The sequence below is a fragment of the Poecilia formosa genome, unplaced genomic scaffold (assembly GCF_000485575.1).
Source record: "Poecilia formosa unplaced genomic scaffold, Poecilia_formosa-5.1.2 Scaffold164, whole genome shotgun sequence".
In the NCBI taxonomy this organism is placed as follows: Eukaryota; Metazoa; Chordata; class Actinopteri; order Cyprinodontiformes; family Poeciliidae; genus Poecilia; species Poecilia formosa.
Window position 1 is genome coordinate 52,361 of NW_006800103.1, and position 23,652 is coordinate 76,012.

The 23,652-nt window shown below is 37.3% G+C and overlaps 2 protein-coding genes and 2 long non-coding RNA genes across 7 annotated transcripts in view; 2 read left to right on the forward strand and 2 right to left on the reverse strand.

The window, feature by feature from the left end:
- The window catches only part of LOC103146616 (glutamate receptor 2-like), a 47,829-nt gene extending 47,434 nt beyond the window's left edge, over nt 1-395 (reverse strand). For 2 of the 4 annotated variants that reach the window (XM_007564613.2, XM_007564612.2), the window contains exon 1: nt 118-388. In XM_007564613.2, coding sequence (XP_007564675.1) covers nt 118-214 — 97 coding nt within the window. In that variant the 5' untranslated portion in view covers nt 215-388. Of the gene's footprint in view, nt 1-117 lie in introns of all 4 variants that reach the window. The other 2 variants (XM_007564614.2, XM_016677773.1) reach the window with 2 other exon arrangements.
- Nucleotides 388-7,514, forward strand: LOC107837657 (uncharacterized). Its single transcript, XR_001663698.1, has 3 exons — nt 388-473; nt 4,291-4,379; nt 7,169-7,514. It is a non-coding gene; the product is annotated as an uncharacterized LOC107837657 (long non-coding RNA).
- On the reverse strand, nt 4,079-21,776 carry LOC103146618 (glycine receptor subunit beta-like). Its single transcript, XM_007564615.2, has 11 exons — nt 21,594-21,776; nt 13,992-14,121; nt 12,534-12,640; nt 11,571-11,638; nt 10,605-10,831; nt 9,649-9,731; nt 9,431-9,568; nt 8,090-8,242; nt 6,592-6,740; nt 5,391-5,549; nt 4,079-4,578 (listed from the first exon to the last, which is right to left on the reverse strand). Exons 2-11 carry the CDS (start codon nt 14,114-14,116, stop codon nt 4,285-4,287), a joined length of 1,503 nt encoding a protein of 500 aa, XP_007564677.1. The 5' UTR covers nt 14,117-14,121; nt 21,594-21,776; the 3' UTR covers nt 4,079-4,284.
- On the forward strand, nt 16,693-18,671 carry LOC107837659 (uncharacterized). Its single transcript, XR_001663700.1, has 2 exons — nt 16,693-16,778; nt 17,724-18,671. It is a non-coding gene; the product is annotated as an uncharacterized LOC107837659 (long non-coding RNA).
- Nucleotides 21,777-23,652: the final 1,876 nt, after the last annotated feature.

Below are 23,652 nucleotides of genomic sequence, written 5' to 3' on the forward strand. Positions count from 1 at the left end.
AATGGGAAGGAGACGGCAGTGTGCAGAGGAGGAGGCTAATTAACATGCACGGCGGAACAGAAAACGCAAAAAAGAACCAAAACGATGGCTTGACGCCAGAAACCCCCAAAACCCTACCGATCTGGACGCTCGGAGAACCGGAAAATGCCTGGCGGAATAAGAAAGTCATCACAAGGAGCAGCTTCATGGTGGAGTCCGGGCGCCTGCACGCCATGCCACGTCGATCTGCTGAGCGGTTCACCAACGCACCACCATCAGGCGCGATGCGGGCTCATGGTGCGGGTCCGGGGCTGCTGAGAGACGGCTCGGCCACTGCAGATGCTCTCTGATCTGGATCCGGGGAGGATGCGCGTGCCGCTGCTGCCGCTTCACTTGCAGGCACGCGCCTTGAATCGTCGATGAAGCACGAGAGCAAACCGAGAGCAGCCGACAGCTGAAGGTACGGCAGCGGCCAGATGAGGTAACGCCGTCAGGTAGGGGACGCTGTGTGCTGGGAGTCCTGGAGTCCTCCATGTGGTTTAAGATGTTTTCAAGTATTATTTTTAGGTAATCGATCAATTCCACCTGCGCGCAGGTGATGGATCACGTAGAGATGCATCATGTTTTTTTTTGTATTTGAATGAACGTGAGTAAATCAGATTTAATAAATATTGTCATTTGGTTGTTTTGTTATTGGGCTAAGAAAGTTCAATTCTGAGCTGATTAAAAAGTACATTTCTATTCTAGATAACAAATATAATGGAATAGTTTTGGAAAATGTGTCAGAATGCTGGGTTTCTTCTCAATCTATTTCTCAGAAAATTTCTTCTCCAAGTGAAAAACAAACCCTTCCAGTTTGTCTTTCTTTCAATGCAATGGACACGAAAAGCGAAATGGAAAGGAAAAGGAGAAAAGGAAAGAAAGAGAGGTGGGGCAAAAAGTCAAACGGAATAAAAGGAAGAGAAGAATAGAGGGGAGAAAGGGATAGAGAGAATGCAGTCCTCTAGAAGTCTGCTTCTACACCTGCAGAAACAGAGAAAAATTTTGGCAAATTTAACTTTGCAGGATGACGGAGCATCCTGCTCCTTAACCGGAGACTGGGTCAACCGAGAAGCTGTTAGGAAAGGTTTATGGGCTAATTGGTCAGAATGAGACGTTTTAGGGCCTCTGTGACTTTAAATCCAAACAAGCTGCTGATGGTCAATGTTTACACTCGCACATGAAAATTATAACAAATAGATACATAATTATATAACCATGCATATTTGAAAAGCAGAAGTGTATAGTTAAAAACCAAACACTTGTCTTTATAAGCAGCCATTGTGAAAACTGCTGACTAAACATGCTGGAACTCAGCTTGGGTTGCTAGGTGACGGGTGGAGCTCCACTGGGGTTGCTAGGTAACAGGCTGGGGTTGTTGGGGTTGCTAGGTGAGGAGCAGTGCTGGTTTTTGAAATGGCTCATTTTCCAGACAACACAAACAATTAACTTATTCTAAAAAAAAATGGTTGGATGTTTTTTTTTAAGTGCTTGGGATTTTTAGAAGCATTTGAGCCCCAGATGGAAACATGCGAAATGTGAATTTTGAGGGAAAATGTTTCCATCCCACCCAGATCTCTACTCCATACTCCCTGGTTTGAAATGGGACGACTTTGTGTTTTACTATTTTGCAGCAGTTTGAAATGACTGTGGCAATCTTTCACTTCTTCTCACAGCAGCTACCTTTATGGGTTGCCATGGCAATCACCTGCCTCCACCTCACCCTGTCCCCACATCCTTCTCTGTCACACAGACCTATAAATCATCCACTAACCTTTTCTGTGGTCGTCCTCTTTTTCTTCTCACTGGCAGCTCCATTTTTAACATCCGCTGTCCACCGTTCCTCCTCTGCTCTTGTTCAAAGCATCTCAGACTTTTTCACTCTTTTTGCTAGAGCCGATATCCCCAAATCATCCATCATCACAGATCTCACAACGATCCTGTCAACCTCTTTCATGGTTTCAACTATTCTTTACAAATCATTCTGCCACTTTGTGTCTATCCGCCCTCTCCTTTACTTCTGTCCTTTATTTCTTTTGTTTGACACCAGGTACTTAATACATCCCCTGCACCTCTGTTCTTACACAGACCCATTAATTCATCAGAATATAACTGAAAAGTTCATTCAAATCAGCAACTCTATCACTAAATGAAACACATTATGTAGATTAACTACACCCAGAGTTGTTTTTCTGCTTGCAGCTAATGAAAGCACATTTGAGATTAGAATATTAAATATTTTTAATTAAAAACATGTGGGCTTTATAAAAAGCACCTGCTAAAAACTTGTTTTTGCCCATTGAACAGGTATGGTAGAATGAATGGACACATTTAAAACACACTACAAGCTAACTAACAAAAACAAGCTGCATCAGAACAACAAACTGCTCATTTTATTCACAATTATTTTGACACAGACAGTTGGACTAACGACATTGATAATTTGTCTTTGCTGAAGGTGTGAAGGCAACATTGCCCCAGATTATTTAGACATATTCAGGCAGAAGGTTTCTTAAATGTTGCAGCTGCTGCAGCACAGCTTTGACCTAGTTACGTTTAAACCATAAAGGAATATTACTTTATATTAGTGCTTAAATTAAACCTAAAAGTTGATGCGTGGAGTCTGAAGTTGGGACAATCATCAAAACATTTTGGTGTCTGTGACGTTATGCCTACACTCAGACTATATGAAGTATATGCTGTGGACAAGAGGAGAAAGTGCTTCAGCTGTTCATTTCTGCAGGCGAACAGTTCTGTGAAACATTTCTCATGCATGAAAAATACAACAGAGAAGCGCTAAATGGTGCACAGCTGTGAGTCTGAGACTCAGTTCATGCCTGCTATATTTTGTCAACACAAGAACTGTGATGAAAACTATGACAGTTCTACAAGGCTGGGATGAAATTATTATTTCACACTAACATTAAGGGGACATTTTTCTGCCAGTGGAATGTGAGGCTTTTAATGTTGTCATGGATCTGTAATAGCTTTGGGTTTTAGAAGCAAAACCCAGCAATCACTTGACATTTGCAACATTAAAAGCATCACCAGACTGTTTCACAGCCTCTCGTGCAGAGAACGACTGTGAAACAATGTTCTTTAATGAAAAAAGGGAAAACCTACGGGGGAAAAACACACTACAGCTGACAAGGTCATAGATGGATCCAGTAAAAATCCCAATGAAAGCCAGAGAGATTTATATAGATTGGAGTGGTGTGATTGTAATTTTTTCATAAGGTCATGATCATAATTTTCAGGCCTTGTTTACATGCAGATTTACAGCCTCTGACTTCTGGTGCAGAATTATGACGCATGTCTCCCATCAATAACATAAAAGCAGCATAAAGAGAGAAATGACCGTTCAGATTTCTAATGCTTTGAAAACATTCGGATACGTATCCAATTTTATATGGAAGTGGTACAGACTGGATTTTTTTGAGAGGTGAAAAGGTCAGAGTTGTGTCGCATTTGCCTGATGTTCCTGATGTAGGTTTATTTATTTATTGATTTATGTATTTATCAGTAAATAAATCTCATAAACGACATCCCTTCTGTCATTATTGTGGAATTTAGCCAATAAAAAAATAATTTTGGTAACTCTAACTGACCTAAAACAAAACTATTATGGTTTATTTTAACTTCAAACAGTGAGAAAAAAATGTGTGTGTTGTTTTAATTCAGTGTTTGTTGCTACACTGGCTGACACTAAGGAGTAGTGTTACCCAGCCACCATCACATCTGCAGTAATAAATATAAAAATCCAATATAATCTCCAATTTGAACCTTTAAAATAAGAATAGGTATCAAGAAAAAGAGTCACATCTATATTTTTGGAATGTATTTATTATGTAAGCATGTATTTGACAGTATTGGCCAGCTGAGACTTGTATGCATTTCTGTAAAGAGCTACAGTAACATAGTCTAATTGGTCTGACTGCAGCATAGTTTAAGTAACACAAAACATAATGCTGTTGAACACAGAAACACACATGCAACATTTTTCCATCTGCAGGCGGAAGCAAGGCATCAACAAACAGCATCAACAAACAAACAACAAAAGAAACAGCTTTGAAGTTTCAGGTTGTGCTCATTTACAATTACAGGAGGAAAAGCGGTTTTTACAGTTTTTATATGGAGGTATGAAATATAACATCATCACCTGTAATATGAAATACCAGGACACAATTCAGGATATAATTTGCAATCTCATTTATGAGTACAGATACTTTCTATTACGATACAAACTAATTTATTTCGATCTGTCGTTCACAGATAGGTTGACCAATAAACCACGTTGAAGAAGAGGAAAGAGAAGGGGAAGAGCGCTCTGGCATAGAGGTCGACGCGTTTAGCAGCAGCAGGTATGACGGGTTTTGGTGGGGGGGGTTTCTTGTTGGTTTTGTTCTGAGACTTGAGAGCTCCTGTGACCTCAACAGGTTTACCATAACAGTCGAAGTTGGAAAGTTCAAAGTCTCGAGGTAAAGACCCCACAATGCTAAAGTCATTGGAGCGAAGGTCCGACTTGGAGGTGCAAACTTTCTTGCAGCGGTTTTCAACCACCTGTTACAAAAAGAACAAATGACTGAGCAGAGCTGGGTAGTAACTAGTTATTTACTCAATTACATTTACTTGAGTTACATTTTTGAAAAAATGAACTTTTACTGAAGCCATTTTATGATGAAGTGTTTCTGCTCTTGCTTGAGTAAAAGTTATGGATTGACTAAAAAACAAAAAATTCACCAGACGCAGACACACACCTGCAGCTTTTGTTAAAGTTTTATAAGTGTTTTATTGAAAGAAACTGATTTAGAGAAATGTTTCTTTTACCTGCTTTTGTTATTTTTTGTTGTTTATACAAATTATTGTCAATTTGGTCATTTAAATAAATAAAAAAATCCACTTAACTTGATATTTTGGTCCATCAGACAACGTAGTTTTTAAATATTAAGAGTAATCCAGTTGCTTTACTAAAGATAAAGGTAATTTTATTTATATAGCACATTTTCAGCAACAAAGCAAAGTGCTTACTTAATTACTTGGTACTTTTTTCCTACACATTCCATTATATAAAATGTAATCCAATGAAACTGCCTCCTTTTAAAACTTGATTTGTTTTGCTTTTAAACATTCTTGCAGCATCACCACATTGCATTACAACATGTGAAAACTGTGACTAAATTTATTAGGTGTTTACTGTATGTGATTTGAAATAATAAATCCATGTCAGGAATTATATTAAAATAATTTTCAAAATGGTATTTTTTAGCTGCATAAGAAACAATTGTATTTCTGTTTCAGGTAAAAGCAATTTTATTATGTTTTGCAGTAGATTTTCTGTATATAATTGCAGCTTCTCTGCAGGTTGCCTTCACCTGTAAAGTGTTGACATGAATGGGCGTTCCACCTGTCCCATTGACTGTGTTGTTTGATTTATTTGAAGGCTTCTTTGCTTCCTTTTCTTTCAAAGCTTTTTCCTTTGTGGCCATTTTTGCTTTCTCCTCTTCAATCAGTTTGGGACTGTTGAGAAAAACCTACATAGAAAGAAAGAAGTGTGGTTAGAAGAGCCTGTGTGATCTGTACAGGGATCCATGACTAGCTGTATCAAGAAGCATTTATTTCAAATGCAACAACAATATAGTGAAAAACTGTAGGGTGATTAGTTTTTTTTTATACATTTAAATAAAATATTGTTACACGGACGTCGGCTTAAATGCGTCCTGGGTAGACGTCAAATGCTACGTGCTACAGTGCTAGCTCTGACCTGCCACAACAGTAATTTTTACACAATAAGTAACATTTATCCCTTTCAATTTGAACTGGAGCACATTGAAATTTAAGGCAATGCAGAAATGACAAGAAGAAATGAAAATAAGGAGAAGCAAATGGATGAAGAGGACATATTCAGCCAAAAATCAGGTGTTTGAGCAGCTGCTGCTTGGAAATGGGTGCAGCAATATGGGTGTAGCAATACTGCTAAGAGTTCCAGTTTCTTAACTCATTTTCTGAAATATAATCTGTCACAATGACGTAAAAATACTTCATTGTCACTTTAAATATACATTCATTTTCTTGCGATTTGTTTTTATTTCCTGTTAGCTCCTGCTAATGGTGCTAGCGCCAGCTAGCGCTGATATCTGGTAAATAATGACATGTGAAACCTTGAGGCAGTTTGCTTCATCCAAACTTTTAAGGTTGTTCTCATCACCTTCTACGTTTTTCATTTTGTTTTTTGTTTTTACACTCGACTCCACTAAAACTTACCTGCACAGGTGAAAAAATGGCCACATATAATAAACACAAACAATTTTTGATGTAAGTATGAGTTTATACTCATATGTAAGAATGAGTCCTACAAAGAACAACATATTTAGGCTAACATGTTCAACTAGTTGTGGATCACTTTAAGACAGAACCCTGCACAGGTCCTGCTGTTCTGACTTTATTCATTATGTGATGGTTAGGGTTAGGAAAAGGGTAAAGGTAAGGTTTAGGCTATAGAAATGAATGGAAGTCAATGGAAAGTCCCCACAAAGATAGCAACACAAACATGTGTGTGTGTGTCTTAGAGCCGACCTGCACCACAGCATATTCCACCAGGGAGAAAAACCCAAAGAGCAGGCAGGCGATCAGCCATATATCAATGGCCTTTACGTATGAGACTTTTGGCAGCTCTGAAGCCAAGGACATGCTCTCACTGGACAGAGAGAGAACTGATAAAATACCTGGAAATAAGCAGACGGCAACAGAAACATATATTTTATCAGATCAGAGTTATCTTTTCTGTAACCCTTGCTCTACAACAATTATTCAAAGGAAAAGACAAAAGGAGAAAAAGTATTTTTAGCACTCTCATCTCTCAGCGTGATACATCAGACTTACAATGACTTTAACAAATGACTCATTTTCATCTGTGTAATAAGTTCCTGTCATAGCTTTCATGATTAAAGCATTCATGGCTAAGGATGATTAATTTATAAAAATAAAGTCTTAAACGTTGTTAAATATATGCCATAAGCATTGAGGTACTGGACTGTTTGGCTGTTGGGATAACATTAATTTATAATCTTAGTTATTTTTTCTGCTAAAGCCATTAAAGTGATGAAGACACCACCAGCTACCAGTGACAATATAGTCCTTGTCTCCTTCACAGCAAGCAAACCTCACTGCTATCCGTAGGAACCAGCGAATCTTTACCAGGACGGCGAGCAGCCGAAACATCCTACTCTCCACTCCACACGGCCGGTCGAGGCAAGCTGCACAAACTACATCTTTATGACTGGATATGGCCATTATATCAAAGTTTTATTAGTAATTAAACTGAAATATTATCTGGGAAGATTGAAAAGAAGTTCAAAGACATAAATACTTTTTTTTTTGCTTAAATGTGACCGATTATGCTTCCTTGAACAGGTTAGGAAAGGTCTATGGGCTATACAAAACACGTTCATTACATTTTTTGCACTAAATCATTTTAGATAATGAGATTTTAATCTGTTCAGTTTGGATTTCCTTTTGGAATGAGCTGTTTTAGGGTGTCTTGTCAATTTAAATCCAAATGAGTTCCTCTGTGGATTGCTGGGAGTTGCCAGGTCGTTACCTGGGCTTCCCAGGGTTGCTAGCTAACGGTCACTGCTTGCTGATTTGTGTTGTTACTCATTATATTCCGGAGGTTTTTGAAACGGCCCATTTTCCAGACACCAAAAAACATAAACTTACTGCCAAAACTTGTTGAGAGATTTTTTAAGCACTTGGGCTGTTTTTAGAACCATTAGAAATCCAAGTACAAGTACAAAAACATACAAAATGTGAATTTTGCATAACATATCTCCTTTAATATATGCCAGGTTACCACTGATATGTGGTAATCAGTGTACTTCATTACATCCATCACAATGTTATACCTGATTGGTGTGAATTCTGCTTTGTACTGACAACATGATTTTATGATTTACGATTTGTTTATTTCGACTTTATACGGCGTGTGAGTTGGAAGGTACGTTTTTACATCAGTAAGTATAATAGGTTTGGAAATGGATCAATGAACACAACACATATGTGTGTTTGTGCTCACCAAGTGGCACCCGTGCAGCTGAAGCGTCTGGGTTGATCCAGAATGACAACCAGGACAAAACAACAAGCAGCAGAGTCGGAGCATAAACTCCCATCATGTAGAATCCAACCTGTCGACGCAGCATGAAAATCACCTCAACACAGGTGTAGTACCCTGGAAGAAAATCATAAAAATGCAGCGTCACATTAGTTAAATCTGCTGTTGCTACTCTTTATAAACCCTGAGTTAAAATGATAAAAATGTTTGCATATGAGCTTCAGCAGGGATTATTTCAGAAGGTGTGTTTGCACTGTTGCAGCATTGCATTATTTTTAGCTCAGAGTTCCAGTAAAATACAAGCAGCATTTTTTTTATTTATTTCTTTGCAATAGTCAAGTCAGCCAAATTAGGATTCCTGTTTCTATAGCAACAACTCCCTGAAACAGAAAGGCACAGTGACAATGCCGGAGCGCTCAGTGGGGAAAAAGGCATTTCTACAAAACATCTGATGCTAATAATGTCTCACGCCCACACAAGCAACACGCTGCGAGTGTGTACGTTTGAAAACACAAACGGTCTGCAGAACCTCTTGTGTCTGACTGCACTTTAAGTTTTATTATAGTTCTTGGCCTTAGCAATACATTTCAGAAGATTCAGTTTACACAAATCATATTTTAACATGCAGTATTTACTCAGCAAGAGTTTAGTTTGTACGATGGCGTATTGGGGTTAATGTAGGTAGAAAATATAGGAAATATAGAAATTTCCTGGAAAAAATGTGAAATTTCTGCTTTTGAAAAGTTAAAAATTTGATAGAAAATACTCTGAAATTTTGAGATTAATCTCAGAAATTTTCTAGAAACAACAAGGACATTTCTGAGTTTCAAAAGTTGAAACGTTTTGACTCAGAAATGTCCAAGTTTTTTCTGAAAAATTGGAAAAATTGTTTAATCTCAGAATTTCAGAGCTCAGAAATGTCCTTTTTGGCAGAAATGTACTTGTTTTTTTTCTTTTCTATGTACAGTGGCCTTAATGCACCGTTGTGAGTTTGACCTTTGCATGACCTATAAAATGCAAAGCCACTGAGGTTTTCACCACATTATCTTCACTATCAAAACGAAACTCTCCCACATACTCAGGAGTTCTTCACTCTGCAGATGCTTTTCTGTTTTAAATACAAATTAAATCAATTTCCACATTATTATAATGGAATATTTGTGTAGAATTTCTATTAAAGACATTAATTTAGTACAATCCAGTCTCTAACATAAAATTTGGAAAACATGAAGCACTGCGAACAATATCTGGATGCACTGTATATTTGCACAGAGTTACTGAAAGTGATAAATGAGGATTACGAACCCGTTCCTTGGTAGTACTTTGTACAGTTTCCATACTTTATGTCTTCTTGTTTGATGTCAAACTGAGGGAGAGCGATCTCATCCATCTGAACCGGGTCCGACTGCCACATGAACACCAGATCACTGGTGGTGTAGCCAACTAAAACATGCAAACAGACTTAGTTTATGTGCATATATTTATATTTAGTGTGCATGTCAGCACTGCATGTTTCTACTCACAGCTCTCCAGCTGCATCTTACAGAACTGTGTGTCCATAGGGAAGAGTGTGAGGTCCAGGGGACAAGACAGAGTCACTGAAAGTCTGCATATAAGTACATGCACAACACATCCGGGTGAACAACCATTATGAATCATTTAGCATCATTTTAAAATAACATTTATAGCTTTTAGAGAGAATCCAGAGGAGTAATATGAGCTTCCACGGCTTCCACTGACATTACAGCTTCCCATTTTCATCATATTTCTTATTGCCGGATAGTAATTAGACACCAAGAAACAGACTTAACATTTTCAAAGATTAACTTCTACAATTTAATTTGTAGAATTTCAATATTTTAAATGACAAGATAAAAGAAACAGCAGATTTTTATTGATAGCATACATGTTGTATTTTAATTAATCACATTCATTCATTTGTATTCATTCGTTATGCATATATGCATATTTTGATTTCCAAATTTCAAATTTCCATGATCCAAGTCAGAAAGATCAGCTGGAAGACCCAGTGCAACAGGAAGACTGCCTGCAAAACTCAAAAGTTTCTCACCGACTCAGACCTCAAAATCCAACATCAGCACAAAATGTAAAGAGTTCCAGTACTTAACTGTTCATTTTCATTTTTGATGTTATTAAATTAGCCACACAGAGAGTTTCAGTTATGAATCTTCTGAATATTTCAATACATGCATAGTGCAGGTAGAGATTTAAAACTTCAGGATTGCAAATCAGTTCCACCAAAATCTACAAACATGAATGTTTTTGGTTTATTTTCTGCTTTTTGCTCCTTTTTGTTGCATTTCTCAGTCTGTTCTCAGAGTTAAAATGATTTTTTTTGTGTTGGATGTCTGACATGGTGCCTGTGCACATGCATTAAATGCATTATCATTTTCAAATCGTTCGACCGTTCGGAGCGTGTGGATGTTGTGGCGTAATGTCAGAAGACGTGGCTGGATACCTCATGCTGATTAAGACATCTCCGTTCCTGAATATGAAGAGAAGAATGTTGTCCTGTGTGACATCGTGAAAGTTTGCATTTTTTTCATTGGCAAAAAACAGGTCTGGTTTCCACAAACACTGGAACATTTTGGGATCAACAGTCAGCGCTTCACTTTTAAAGTCAGTAGGCAGTCGAAGACGAGGGTCGTTCCATCTCTGACGAAGAAATATATTCACTCTGTAGTCCTGGGTAGAAAACATTCTCATTTAGTTTGGATTCTCACCACACCTCCATTACCAGTGTTTCAAATTTAGATACAGAAATCTTAGATTTAAATTATTTATTTTGTGAATATGAATATTAAACTTGATTAATAAAAGGAATAAAATGTTTTTTCCCCTATTTTGCTTTTGATAACATATTAATATCTTTTAGGAATACATTAATGAATATACTGTATTTTTATAGTGTTGTATTTGATTCTTAAAATCTTTAATAATTAACATGACTCCTGTAATTAATGATCAAAATAAAAATACAGTAAAGTTCTTAAATGAGGTACTAAATCACTACCAAGCAATAATGTCCATTTATTTAACTTTAAAGAATAATATATTACTGAGTCTTGTTAAAACTTTGTAATCTGTCTAATATTGAATTATGTAAATAAAAAGTACCCTCACATCTCTAATATTCATTTTTTAATTAGTTGAAAATGAATTTCGAACCGATCAGCTTTTCGGTCCTTAATGTTGTGGGTCTCTGGTGAAAACAAGATAAAGATGAAAGAAGACAAATTTCTCTGGACTTGAACAGAGGCAGGAAATAAATTGTTTTTGTGCAGATCAAATATTACAAGATTTATTAACTATGTAGAAAAATAAAGGGCCCATTTGATCAGCTATGGTTAATGTGTTGGGACTGATGTTTTTTAGTGCAGCATAATTTCAGCGACACTAAAAAAGAAACTGTGAGTGGAATCACCATGGTCGTTTCCTGGATGGAGCCAAAGCTGTTGATGAAGATGTTCACCCTGGACTCGACTGGGATTCCTGGAATAAAGCAACAGGAATATCGCAGATTAACGAGTAAATGCAGAGTTACTGGTTCTCAGCACTGCAAAAGCACAAAATCTTACCAAGCAGTAGAAGATATTTACTGCAAATATCTTAGTACTATTGAAATAAGACAAAAATAACTTACAAGTTCAGCAAGAAAAATGAGCTTGTTTTAAAATCAAAAATATTTGTGAAAATGTCATACTGGAAGTTTATTTCACTTTAACATGGGAAAACATGTCTTGTGAAATAATCTGCCAATGAAACCTACACTTTTTTCATCAATATTAATGAATTATTTGCTTAAAACAAGCTCATAATTCTTTCTGAAAAGTTACTTGTAAATAATTTCTGCCTTATTTCAAATGTGCTAAGATATTTGCATCAGAAACTAGACCAAAAATACTTTGTGTTTTTGCAGTGAATAAGTAACTTCTGTAAGATTATTTCATGCAAATGTTCCAAACAAAACGCAGTCTCTGCTTTAAGATACAACTAAATCTGTTATTTCTGGTATTGGTGTGTGTGAAGTCATGTTGAATTGCATTTGTGCTCTAAGGTCAGAACCAGAATGCTTCGGACGTGTTGAACAGATTTATGACACTGATGTTCATTGTTAGGCCTGAATTGCTGCTAGTGGATTTTCTGATGTGACATTATTTCCAAATACAACCTTCAACCTCAGTGAAAAATGATTCCTCACAGCTCAAAACATTTCCACTTTTAGTTATTTTTGTTTACAGTTAGATTGTCCATTTTATTTCTAATTGTCCCGAATAGGAACCGTTGTTAACAATTTAGCCAAAAACTGGGAGTCGTTCTTTATTATTCTGATTCAGTTTAACAAAATAAGTTTAAGTTTGTGCCTTTGTGAACATTTCTGCATTACCTTGAAAGTTGGGCCTTATTCTTGGGTCATAACTGACCATCAGGCGATTCAAAATGTTGGAGGTGGAGTTAGCTGGAACCTGGGCTAAGTCCTCCTGTGACAGCTGTCTGTTAAAAAGAGAACAAGGCTGCATGATTAGATCGAAACAGGAGCTGAAAATTAAACCCTTACCAATTAAAGTTATTGCATTTGAAATAATGCAATATTATCTAAACCGCCCCAGTTTACATGGAAAAAACAGAAAACCACTATTGGTGAGATGGGGAATGTGGCACATCCAGTAAAAAAAGGAAAATGTTTGACTGGTTTCCAGAAGCCTGAAGCAGTACTCCAGTTGTACTCAGAACTGGGAATTTCCTGCTTCCTACTGGGAAAGTCGGATTTCACAACAGATTAAAAAACAGGACAAACCATCACTGTGTTACAAATGAAATGTTTTTAACCTGAAACGCCAACACGGTTTGTTCTGTACAGGTACAAGTAATAAAGTTAAACATACAACGAAAAGTTTCCCACTAAGACTTTGATCATTGTTATAATAACATTTTAGATCCGTCGGCAGTTTCCTTTTTGTCAGACTCGGTACCGAGGACGGGGCTTTGGGCTGTGTAAACTCTTCTCCTCCACATCCCAAATATTCTCAGTGGGATTAAGGATTAAGCTCTGTGTTGACAAATCCATTCAACGCTGCCAGAGCCTCTGTTAGCTTGATCATCATGAGTCCTGGTTTTGTAATTTGGAAGAACCCTGTGTCATCAGGGAAGAAAACTGTGGAAATAAAACCTGTGATCACACAGATGGTCAGACGGCTCCTAACCATAACGCAGCTGAAGGCCTTTATGTCTTGTTGTTCTTTTAAAGTCCATCAATTCTCCATTTTAAGATTTTTCCTGACTGTAATTTTCCTTTAGCCATCTTATATCTGTGATTATAAATGCCTGGTATTATTTTGTAGAATTATCGAAAATATAATAATTCTACAAAGTTAGAATTATGACAACACAGCCATTACATGATTGAACGCTGTGTTTTATTCCCATTTAAACTGAATTATTTTTTAATTTGAATCAAAGTGATCTAACTCAAATGATGTAGAAAGGATTTTTTCAAGCATTCTTCTGTATTTCTGATCAAAGAATTTTGATTTCAGTTTGGTTTTCTTATATTTTTGACCAATAATCTGAATGACCACATAAGTCTGAACTCTTTTAGAGCTGGTTTAAGATGATACGTTAGAAAGCGGGAGTTTGTCCACTGAGTTTTGAGTGCCAGACCCAATTTTATAATGGTTCTTTGAAAAGCAAAAAAAAAAAAAAAAAAAAAAAAAACCTCAATAACTTCAATAAAACTTCAATAAAAATTTCACACAGTTGTTCGGACCTTTAAATTTGTTTTCATGTATTATTTTTGCTCAATTTTGATAGACAAACCTTTTTTTTTTTAATTATTTTTACTTACGATGGACAGACAACTTGCTTTCCTTTCTTTCCTTTTTTGGTGGATTTTCCTTCTTTGGCTCCAGCAGGTTGCCAGCAGGAGAGCAGCAGCAGCAGCAGAATCATGGATCTAAACACAGGAGCCATGTTGCCTGAAAAATAAAATTTAACAATAATGATAAAAATGGATTAATCCATTCTACAAAAAAAGCTTTACAACAATTTTTGAAGCACTTTTCTAAACGCAATTAGTGAATCGCACAGCAGGAGGTGGCTGGATGGTTTTATAAACATGGAGTCACAGAGCCCTCTAGTGGTCTAATGTAAATACTACACATTCAGTTTCCAAACTCACTGCTTCATATTTTCCGTTCGGAAAAACACAAAATCTTACCAAGTAGTTTTGGTCTAGTTCTACTACAAATATCTTAGTTCCCTAGAAGTAAAAGAAAGCTAATTTACAGGTAACTTTTCGGATGTAGAGGCCTGTTTTAAGTCAATAACTCATTCATAATGGTGAAAAGGTTCTAGTTCCACTGGCAGATAATTTCGCTTGTAACATAGGAAAAATGTCTTACTATAAGTGAAATAATCTGGCAAAGTATGTAGTAGTTTTTTCATTAATATTAAGGAATTATTGACTTTGAACAAGCTCTCATAGCTTACCGAAAGGTTACAGATAAGTTAGTTTTGTCTTATTTCAAGATATTTGCACTAGAATCTAAAAAAGTTTACTTGGTAAGATGTTGTGTTTTCCCAACAGGTGGACATCTGCCCTCCTCCTCTTCTTTATCTTATCAAAAACAACAGAATGCACCTCCAGAATGACTTTAAAACCATTTGGGACAACATCACAAGGCCCCTCAGGACTAAAATCTCTCTTCTGCAGAGGAACGTCTCCTCCTCAGCGTGGCCCAAACTCCCTGGCAGGAAGCCACGAACCGCTGAGCGATAAATTTACCTTTGGGACTCTGCTGGGGCCAATGTTGCTAACCTCAGCTCATCAGGTCGACCAACTGCAGTGAGGCAAGTCAGCTCTTTCTGTTCACACATGTTGAGGCTGGAATCCCAGGTCGTTATCTGCTGATAATAAACTCACATTTTCTTCTTGGTAGTCGAGTCAACCGAGTTTAAGCTCACTATATGATGACTTTGGTAGACATACACTGATCTTTACTGGATTTAAAAAAAAATTAACTCAACTGAATTTGTTCTGAACTGGATCCAGGTATTTATGGGTAAATCTCTATAAGTTTGAATATGTGTTCAAATGGACCGATTTTCAGAATAAAAGTATCTTTTGAAAATGACCTTTAAGCAGGTATTAAAAACACTTTTCATCAAACCATCAAATATTTATTAGTCTGATGTAATATTCTAATTTGTAATATTTTATTAAAATGAGCAGAAATAAAGGCATAAAATATAAGTTTGTAATAGGTTTTTTTTTTAAATTATGTTTTATTATTAATAATATTTTGTTTTTGTCTCCAAATTACTTGGGTTGCAACTAGTGATTATTTTAGCAAACGGTTATTCTATAGATTATTCTGACGATAAATCGATTAATCAGATGAAAAAATGGCTAATTCTACATATTTTTCATTTAATAAGCCTTTTTATTACAATATTAGAAATACATTAAAAGTCCAGTTTCTTTTTATTTTATGATTTTCCAAAAATGCAATACAAAAGCATTACTTACAGATTTTTATTCACTTGAGAAATTCTGGGTGAAACATATTTACAGACAATGAATCTTAAATGCAAAGTGTAAATATTTTTGTACAGGTTTGGTTTAATTACTGCTTTTAATATGTTGCATTTTTCACCCAGTTGTATATGTTTCTAATCTTTATATTCTAGTTAATGATTGATGATTAATTGATTAATCACAATTAATCCGTTAATTGTTTCAGGACATAGTTTCATAACATTTCTGCAGAGTCCATTCTTGCTGTATGTGTAAAGAAGAGACAGAGGAGTTTTCTGTTAGCTTAATCGTTCTGGTTGAGCAGGAACTAGCAAGAAAAGATCATTACTTTGGAGCGAATTACTCAGCATTGACATGCATTTAAATAAACAACCCATCAAAGAGCTTAACAGGCATAAACATTGCACTGTGACAGTCTGTGGGATTAAATGTGTGTGTGTATGCATAAAAAAGTTTTCTGAGCATTTCCAAAGCTGCAGATTAAGAAGAGGGGAGATTGCCCTGCGCGCTCTGTGCAGCAACTAAACACATGAAAGCAATTATAAGAAGATTTGGGAGGTGGACATCCAGGTGTCTGTAACACATTAAACTGTCAGTGAATTAGATGATGGTGTCTGGTACTTCTTTCCCTCCTTAATGTCCTGTGTAATGAATCTAATAGCTGCAGGAAGCAGGCTCTACTGATGCTGGCAGGTCTGCAGTGTAGATGCTTCTTTTAGGTACGGGGTTCTGGAAAATCCTGGTGTTTGTTTGGAGGAGGATCTCTTAACCTGTCATTCACAGGTTGTCATTCACAATGGGTGTCAAACTCCAGTCCTCAAGGGCCGCTGTCCTGCAGTGTTTAGATGTGCCACAGGTAAAAAACAGTGGAATGAAATGGCTTAATTACCTCCTCCCTGTGTAGATCGGTTCTCCTGAGCCTTGCTAATGACCTAATTATTCTTTTCAGGTGTGGTGCAGCAGAGGCACATCTAAAAGTTGCAGGACAGCGGCCCTTGAGGACTGGAGTTTGACACCCCTGGGTTAACCTGTCACCCAAATTTGGGTCCTCTCGTGAATGACAGGTTAAAGGACACCTGGCAGTGTCCATTAGAGGTGTGTGGTAGCGCATATTTGGCATCAATCTGATTCCAAGTAAATACAGGAATCAGTATCGCCGATACCAATAATGATACTTATTATTTAAAGGGGCAGATTTATATGTTTTCCAGATACATAGCAACATTTTTTTAGCACAATGAAGTAACTATGTTACCTTCAGTTGTTATATGTCAAATATGACTTATACAAGAAATTTGACTTTGTGATTTAACGCCTCAGAATTGGGCCTTTGTGTCTTTCTGGAAACATCCAACACCTCATGGTGCCTCTGGGTACTAAAAACCTTTACTCTGCTTTTCTTGTGTAGGATCCTACCAACACCAGAGATTTGAGCCACCTTGACCAGAAATGCATTTCCATTACAAATGTTCGCAAAACCTTGTTGAGATTTCATTAATGTTGAAAAAACTGAATTCTGCATTTGTGGTGTTCCCATTAAATAAGAAACACAATTAAAATCACATGTGAATCAGTTTGTTTAAGCGATAAGTCATTAAAAACATGTTGCACCGTCATGTTCCTACCACTTCCTGTCATCTTCTTCGTAACAGCCGATTGTTGAAAAACAACCTCATTCTAGAGCAAAACGTTTTTAAAGAGAAATGTGAGCTTTGTCGAAATTGGCGCAATTTTTCCCCCCATAATTTCACTTTACGCAATTACATTGTCAGTGGAAACGCAGATAGTGTCAGTGTTGGTGTAATCCTTCTGAAGGGATAAAACAAATCGTTTGCAAAGAGCTACACCTCTCCGTCAATGACTGCAAGCATTTCTCTGGGACCAAAGCATCAATTTCACATCATTTACTCCATTTACTTCAGCGATCATTTGGACAATATTGCTTCTGTATAGTAAAACAAATCCCATCCTGCAAAGAAAACCACAAGTGGAAAACAGTAGAAATCATTTAAAGCAACAGTTTTTTCTCTCCAATTACAGGCATGAGTGCACCCAACGGACCCCAACGAAATGCTCCTGCAGACCATAACCGACCCACCGGATCGCCTCGCTGTGCTCATTCCATCATCTTAACGCACTCTTCATCATAAAGCGCATTACTGGAAAACAGAAAGACTTGAGTGAAGATTTTAGCGTCTTGAATCTCTACAGAGGAGCATGTATGAGCAGCTAAGGCTGTTAGCCTGATTTATCTGCCTGGATTGATTCAAATGACATTGCAAAGCTTATGTAACTGTGTAATTACGGCAATCTATTCCACGCTTGTCTTTTCTGAGCGTCCAAAGGAGTACGGATAGCCGGTAGAACAATTTAAAGTTTTCAAAACTCTGTCAAAGTCTGAGAGCCGTGACTAGAAGAGTTATGTTCTTTAAAGTTAATTGGTTGTCATTTGTCTTCTGTGCAAATTTTCTTTTTTTTCAGCTTTGAATTGTGATACCTGCTTTAAAGCACAACCTGTCTTTAAGAACAGGGGTGATGCAGTATTGTAGCAACTGCAGAGGAATGAAGCTGATGAGCCTTAAAGACACGGGAAGGAGTTAATGAAGCCTTATGAAGGTTAAGAAGAGAAGGGACAATCAGTGAGCAGCAGTTTGATTTAACGAAGGGAAATGTGGTTTCAGAGGTGATGCTCTGTTTGTGAGTGATGATGTTTTAGCAAAGGAAAGGTCAAAACATGTTGCACCATTTCTTTGTGACTCCAGAGCAGTCTTTCTCAAACTGTGGTCTGCGAGGTCCTGCATGTTAACATCCGTTTGTTTGCTGAGCTGAAAGTACGATGCTACAGTTAGCTTACCTTCTCTCTCATCTTCCCTCCAACCCACAGAGTCCCTGATCAGATTCGTGATTGTGCCACATTCACATGCCTTAAATTATAACACCATGGCAATTATAACAAAAACAAACAAACAAACAAACAAACAAACAAGCCTTTTGTTTTTGCTTAATTACCATCCAGCTCACTGAAGTGAAAGGGGCTCACAGGCACAAACAGTAACAACGTTAAACTATGAGGGCTGACATAAAGACACAAGTTTTAACTGGATTAGTTGGGATTAGTAAACGCTACGCTGGATGTTTGAGGTTTAACAGATTAAAACATGGATCCGGAAGCATTATTTTTCTGACCTCTTCCCTCAGAAATGCAACATGAGCAGAGGGAGTGTTGCAGCCACCAGCAGGTTAATGTGTTGATCCGTGACCTGTGATGGACGCCAAGGTGGACGCGGCGCCTGAAGCAAACTCACCGCAGCTGCATTCTGCTGCTTCTGTCTCATTTATGTGACATGCCAGCGCTGCGGTTTTACAGACGACACAAGAGTCCGCTGCCAGGAAATGAACACGTAACAGTGCAGAAGCAGAGAATCGGGTCCTTCATTTTACAGATTCTGTTCTTCCTGTTTACCTTCTAAACACATTATACATCCAGAAACATTTATTTATTTTTTATAAAATCCAGGTGCGGTGCAGCAAAGTGGTAAATGTTTTGTTCTCAAGAATGTTTACTTGTTCAATAAAATAGCTTTCTATCCCACATTGTTGCTATAGAGTATGACTAAATATACATTTTCCTCCATACTTTATAGATTCTATATTTTAAAAGTTGCATATCATTTAACATAATAGGTTTAAATCTGCTCTCTCTCTCTCTCTTTCTCTGCATGCTGTCTTTTGGGTCAGGGTGATAATTCATAACTATCCAGGTGGCTTTGCTGAGGGATCACATGTTTCCTGTCAATGTGAACAAAGCGGCTCAGCCACCTAAATGCCCTGCGTTGCTATTCTTAGGTTGCTGAGTTGGCGAGGCCTGAAAGGGAAACTGAGATTTTTCTGTCTGACCCGTTCCCCACTAAAAGTTAAAATCAGTTCAGTAAGCTCCAAAGTACATAAAGGCAGTGTGTCTATGGAATATGTCATTTTTAAATGAACACATTATACTGGAGCTGTAATGGGATTCACTTTTGCTTTTACTGAAGATTTTCCACATTCAAACGGGGGATTTAGCAGATTTACTGACAGGGATTAGCAATAATCCCTAATAGGAGTAAGAGCAATTTAATAATTCAAATTTCACTGTGAAATTTCACTTTACCTAAAATAAAACACTGAAGATATACCTGATTTCTCATATCATCATTTTAAATAAATGTATTCTTGGCAGATACTATAAGATTATTCCTTCTTTCTGCTGCCTTTCATTTTATTTATTTCTATGTTTTCTTCTATTGAATATTATTGTTTTGTTTTTAATTAAATTAATAAATATTAAACTTAAACTAAGCTTAAAGTAACTGAATATTAGCCAATAATAACATTAGAAAATATATTTCTTCTCAAATGACTTTAAAATGAAGCTTTATAAAATCAAACGGATTTTTGTGACATAAAAGCTATTTTTGTCTAGTTTATTATCAGTTAAAGAGTATTTTCTTCTTCTTTTTCACTCTGCACAAGCTGAGCATTTACTGGGGATTACTACCAATATAACATCTCACAAAGTTATTTTTAATGAAATATTTAAGAAAATATAATTTCCTTTTCGTTACTTGGTTATCATGTTATTTAAAATGACTTTATCAATCCAAAACCTTACTTTTGTCCTGTTTGTGCAGGAGAAAATAAAACGTTAGTAATTTTATTCCTTTGTTGATTTCTTAGGGAGTCTTCAGTTTTCAGATAAGCTACTAAAATCTGTAAATAGAATGTATTCATCTATGTTTATCATTATTACATCATAGTTTATCATCTCCTTATGTCCTCTGTGATTATTTTCATTAGTAACAGCCCATGAACTGATTAATAACCAAAAATATTTGGACATGTTTCATCAATGAGGCACCACAGCCAATGTAGGAACTGTAGCTAATTTGAAGGTTAAAAAATAGAAATCTGTAGGTACTGATTGTAGATAAACAGTAAATTATTTATTATGTTAGTAAAACATATTTTTCGATCACACATTGCTCTGTTTATTAGGTTTAAATCTTTCTCTAAATCAGTAACAAAGACGAGAAGAACAACTGAAACGCAGCAGAGATTCAAACCAGAGACCTTGTTGCTGTATGGCGGCCGCGCTAACCACCGCACTGCCGTGTTGCCCATTAAATCAGTCAACTTACATTAAATCAGTGTTAGTGGACAACAGCTCTTCAGAAACACTGCATGCTATAATACAACAGCATGAAAGACTGACTGAAACCACTGAGCCGCAAGGAAATGTGAGCAACATTTCCAGAACAGACAGATCATTATGCAGATTTCCACAACAGACACTTTCTGTTCAGTTCAAGGCAACTGAAGAGACGCCAAGGAGACGTTCAGTTTCTACTCATTCCTATTGTGCAGCAGTAAAATGTTGGATTGATCCAAACCCCGTCTTTTGTCCTTTTTATCCCCCACTAGATCTATAAATCCTAGAATGTTCATTCACAAACTCATTAGAGAGGATGCCCGTGAGGACGTGTGAGAAGTGATGGGACAGGGAAGCGGAGGAAGAGGCAGAAGGCTGTACAGTGTGTGCAGGAGGGGAGGAGGTGTGTGGGGGGTGGGTACTGCGGCGTTAGACTACACGGGCAAGATGCAATGACACAGCTTGCTGACGCTGTTAAAGTCACACACACACACTCCCTCTGTGTCTGTCTGCAGGAAAACTGTAAAAAGTCATGAACAGAGCAGAGCAGGTATGGATAGAAATCCGGCTTTTTAAGCACACACACGCTCCCAGCAGAACAGAAAACACTAAAATCCTTTATGACCACACTTCTTTGCTCTTCTCTCCCTACATGCATGCCCACTATAGCTTCAGAAAACAGTCAGACTGACAGATTCATTTCGCAATAGTTTCCTGCTTACCTTTGATTAGGTGAGTAGTTGTGTGTCCTGCATTTAAAGCGAGCCAGTTGTTCTCACAGTGATGCCGCTGTGGAAAGAGCTAGAGTGCCCGTCCTCTCTGTGCTGCGCTGTCCACTGTGTGTTTCCTCTGTCTGCACTGCTCCTTTACTCCGTTCCAAGTTCCCTCGTGCCAGCTTACAGGGAAGTAGCTCACTATGGACTCCCACACGCGCAGCTCAGAAAGTAGAAAATTTGTTTACTGAAATGCTATGCACACTCTTTATTTATCCAGGTTGTAAAAAACTGAGATTGAGATTGAGGCACGAAGGCAACGTCATATTCGACAAACAAACATCCAGTCAAAACTATTACTAGTGGGAACCTATTATGCAAAATTCACTTTTTGCACATTTTTATGCTTCCATTTTGGTTTCTACTGCTGCTAAAAAGTGCAAAACCATTTATTCTGGCAATAAGTTAATGTTTTTGGTGTCTAGAAAATGAGTAGTTTCAAAAACCTTCCTATTGTTGAGTCACACTGCTCCGTTACTTAGCAACCCCAGCCGAGCTCCACCACATTTGGTCATCTGGTTTTACCACTGTATTCGCTGTACAATGGCTGCTGGAAAAGACAAGTGTTTTGTTGTTGATTTACTATCCAGAAACTACTTGGCGCATTTGTGTTGGTTGTGCAGGAGGCTCTACTTCTGCTGTTCAAAGCTGTATGGTTGCAGCCATTTTCGAATGTGAATGTAAATGTTGAATTGGAGCGGGTGAGGGGTGCACAGCTTATTTGGACTTAAAGCATAGTAGGTTACCTTTATATAACAAACAAATATACATCCAAAGCTATTACTAAGACTATGCTCCATTTCCCCAAGGACAGAAATATTTTCTATTGAACTTGAAGGACAGTTGGAGGAGGATGAACTTTGATTAAAAGTGATTTATTCTGCTTCCTGGAACAGGTTGGGATAGATATATGGGCTATAGAAAACCTGTTCATTACATCTTTTGCACAAAATTATTTGTAGATATTAGCTGCGCTTTTTATTAATTTGACATTTCAAAAATAAAGTTGCTTAATGGAAACAAGCCAAATTGAAAAAAACAACAACTTGTGTTTGTGATAAAAGGTTTTGCTGCTTGGAGGAGGTCATCTGTTTGGCCATGCTGAAATTGGTTTATTTTGTAAAATGGAAACATTTTTTTCGCATCACGCAAGTCACATGATCAACTACTGGATGTTGCCGCTAAACACAAAGAAGAAGACAACAACAGGAAGTACATAGTGGCATGATTTTTCCTCACATTTTGCCTGAACATTTCTAAGAATGGTTGTAAACGGCATCATGGAGAAGCAATGTTGTGATGACATGCTGAAGGAGGGTGTTGAAAAATTGACAGTGGCCAATTTCAAAGCATCAGATACGACTACGATATGAAGTCAAATTTCCTTAAAGTTATTTTTGATGTCCATAGCATTTTCATAACAACTGAAAATAAAATTATTTTATGATTGTGGTTTAAAATGGACTGTGCGCCCGGAAAATACATAAACCCCCATTAAAAGGGGAAATAGTCTATCTGCAGTTGTATGATTTTCTGTAACTGACTGAACTCTGCATAATTTAGTTACCTGAATAAATACCAATTACTTACAAGCTTCTCCCCATGATTCCCAGCTCTTTCCCTGGCGCAGCCCCAATTCAATCCTATAACAGGCAATGCATTCTGGGGATCCGGGAAAGCAATAATGCAAATTGAAACACTCACGATGTTAAAATTAACTTTATTAGATTTTTTTTTTTTTTATTAGATTTGGTGGCAGAAATAAGCAGTTATGTTGCCTCAAGACCAAACAAGCAAACAGTTCATATTTACACACTGTTGTGCTGGTCTATCACTGGATTCCAATAGTTTGTGTTTGTAGAACAGGAACAAAAAGCGGTATGAATACTTTTGCAAGGCACCAAATGTGAGCGGCTGATTCTTCCGGACCTGGTTCTGTTTTAGCTGGATCTCTGTTATGGCCGACCTCCTCCTGGTCTCTTCATGGCTGCCATTTGCCGGATAGATC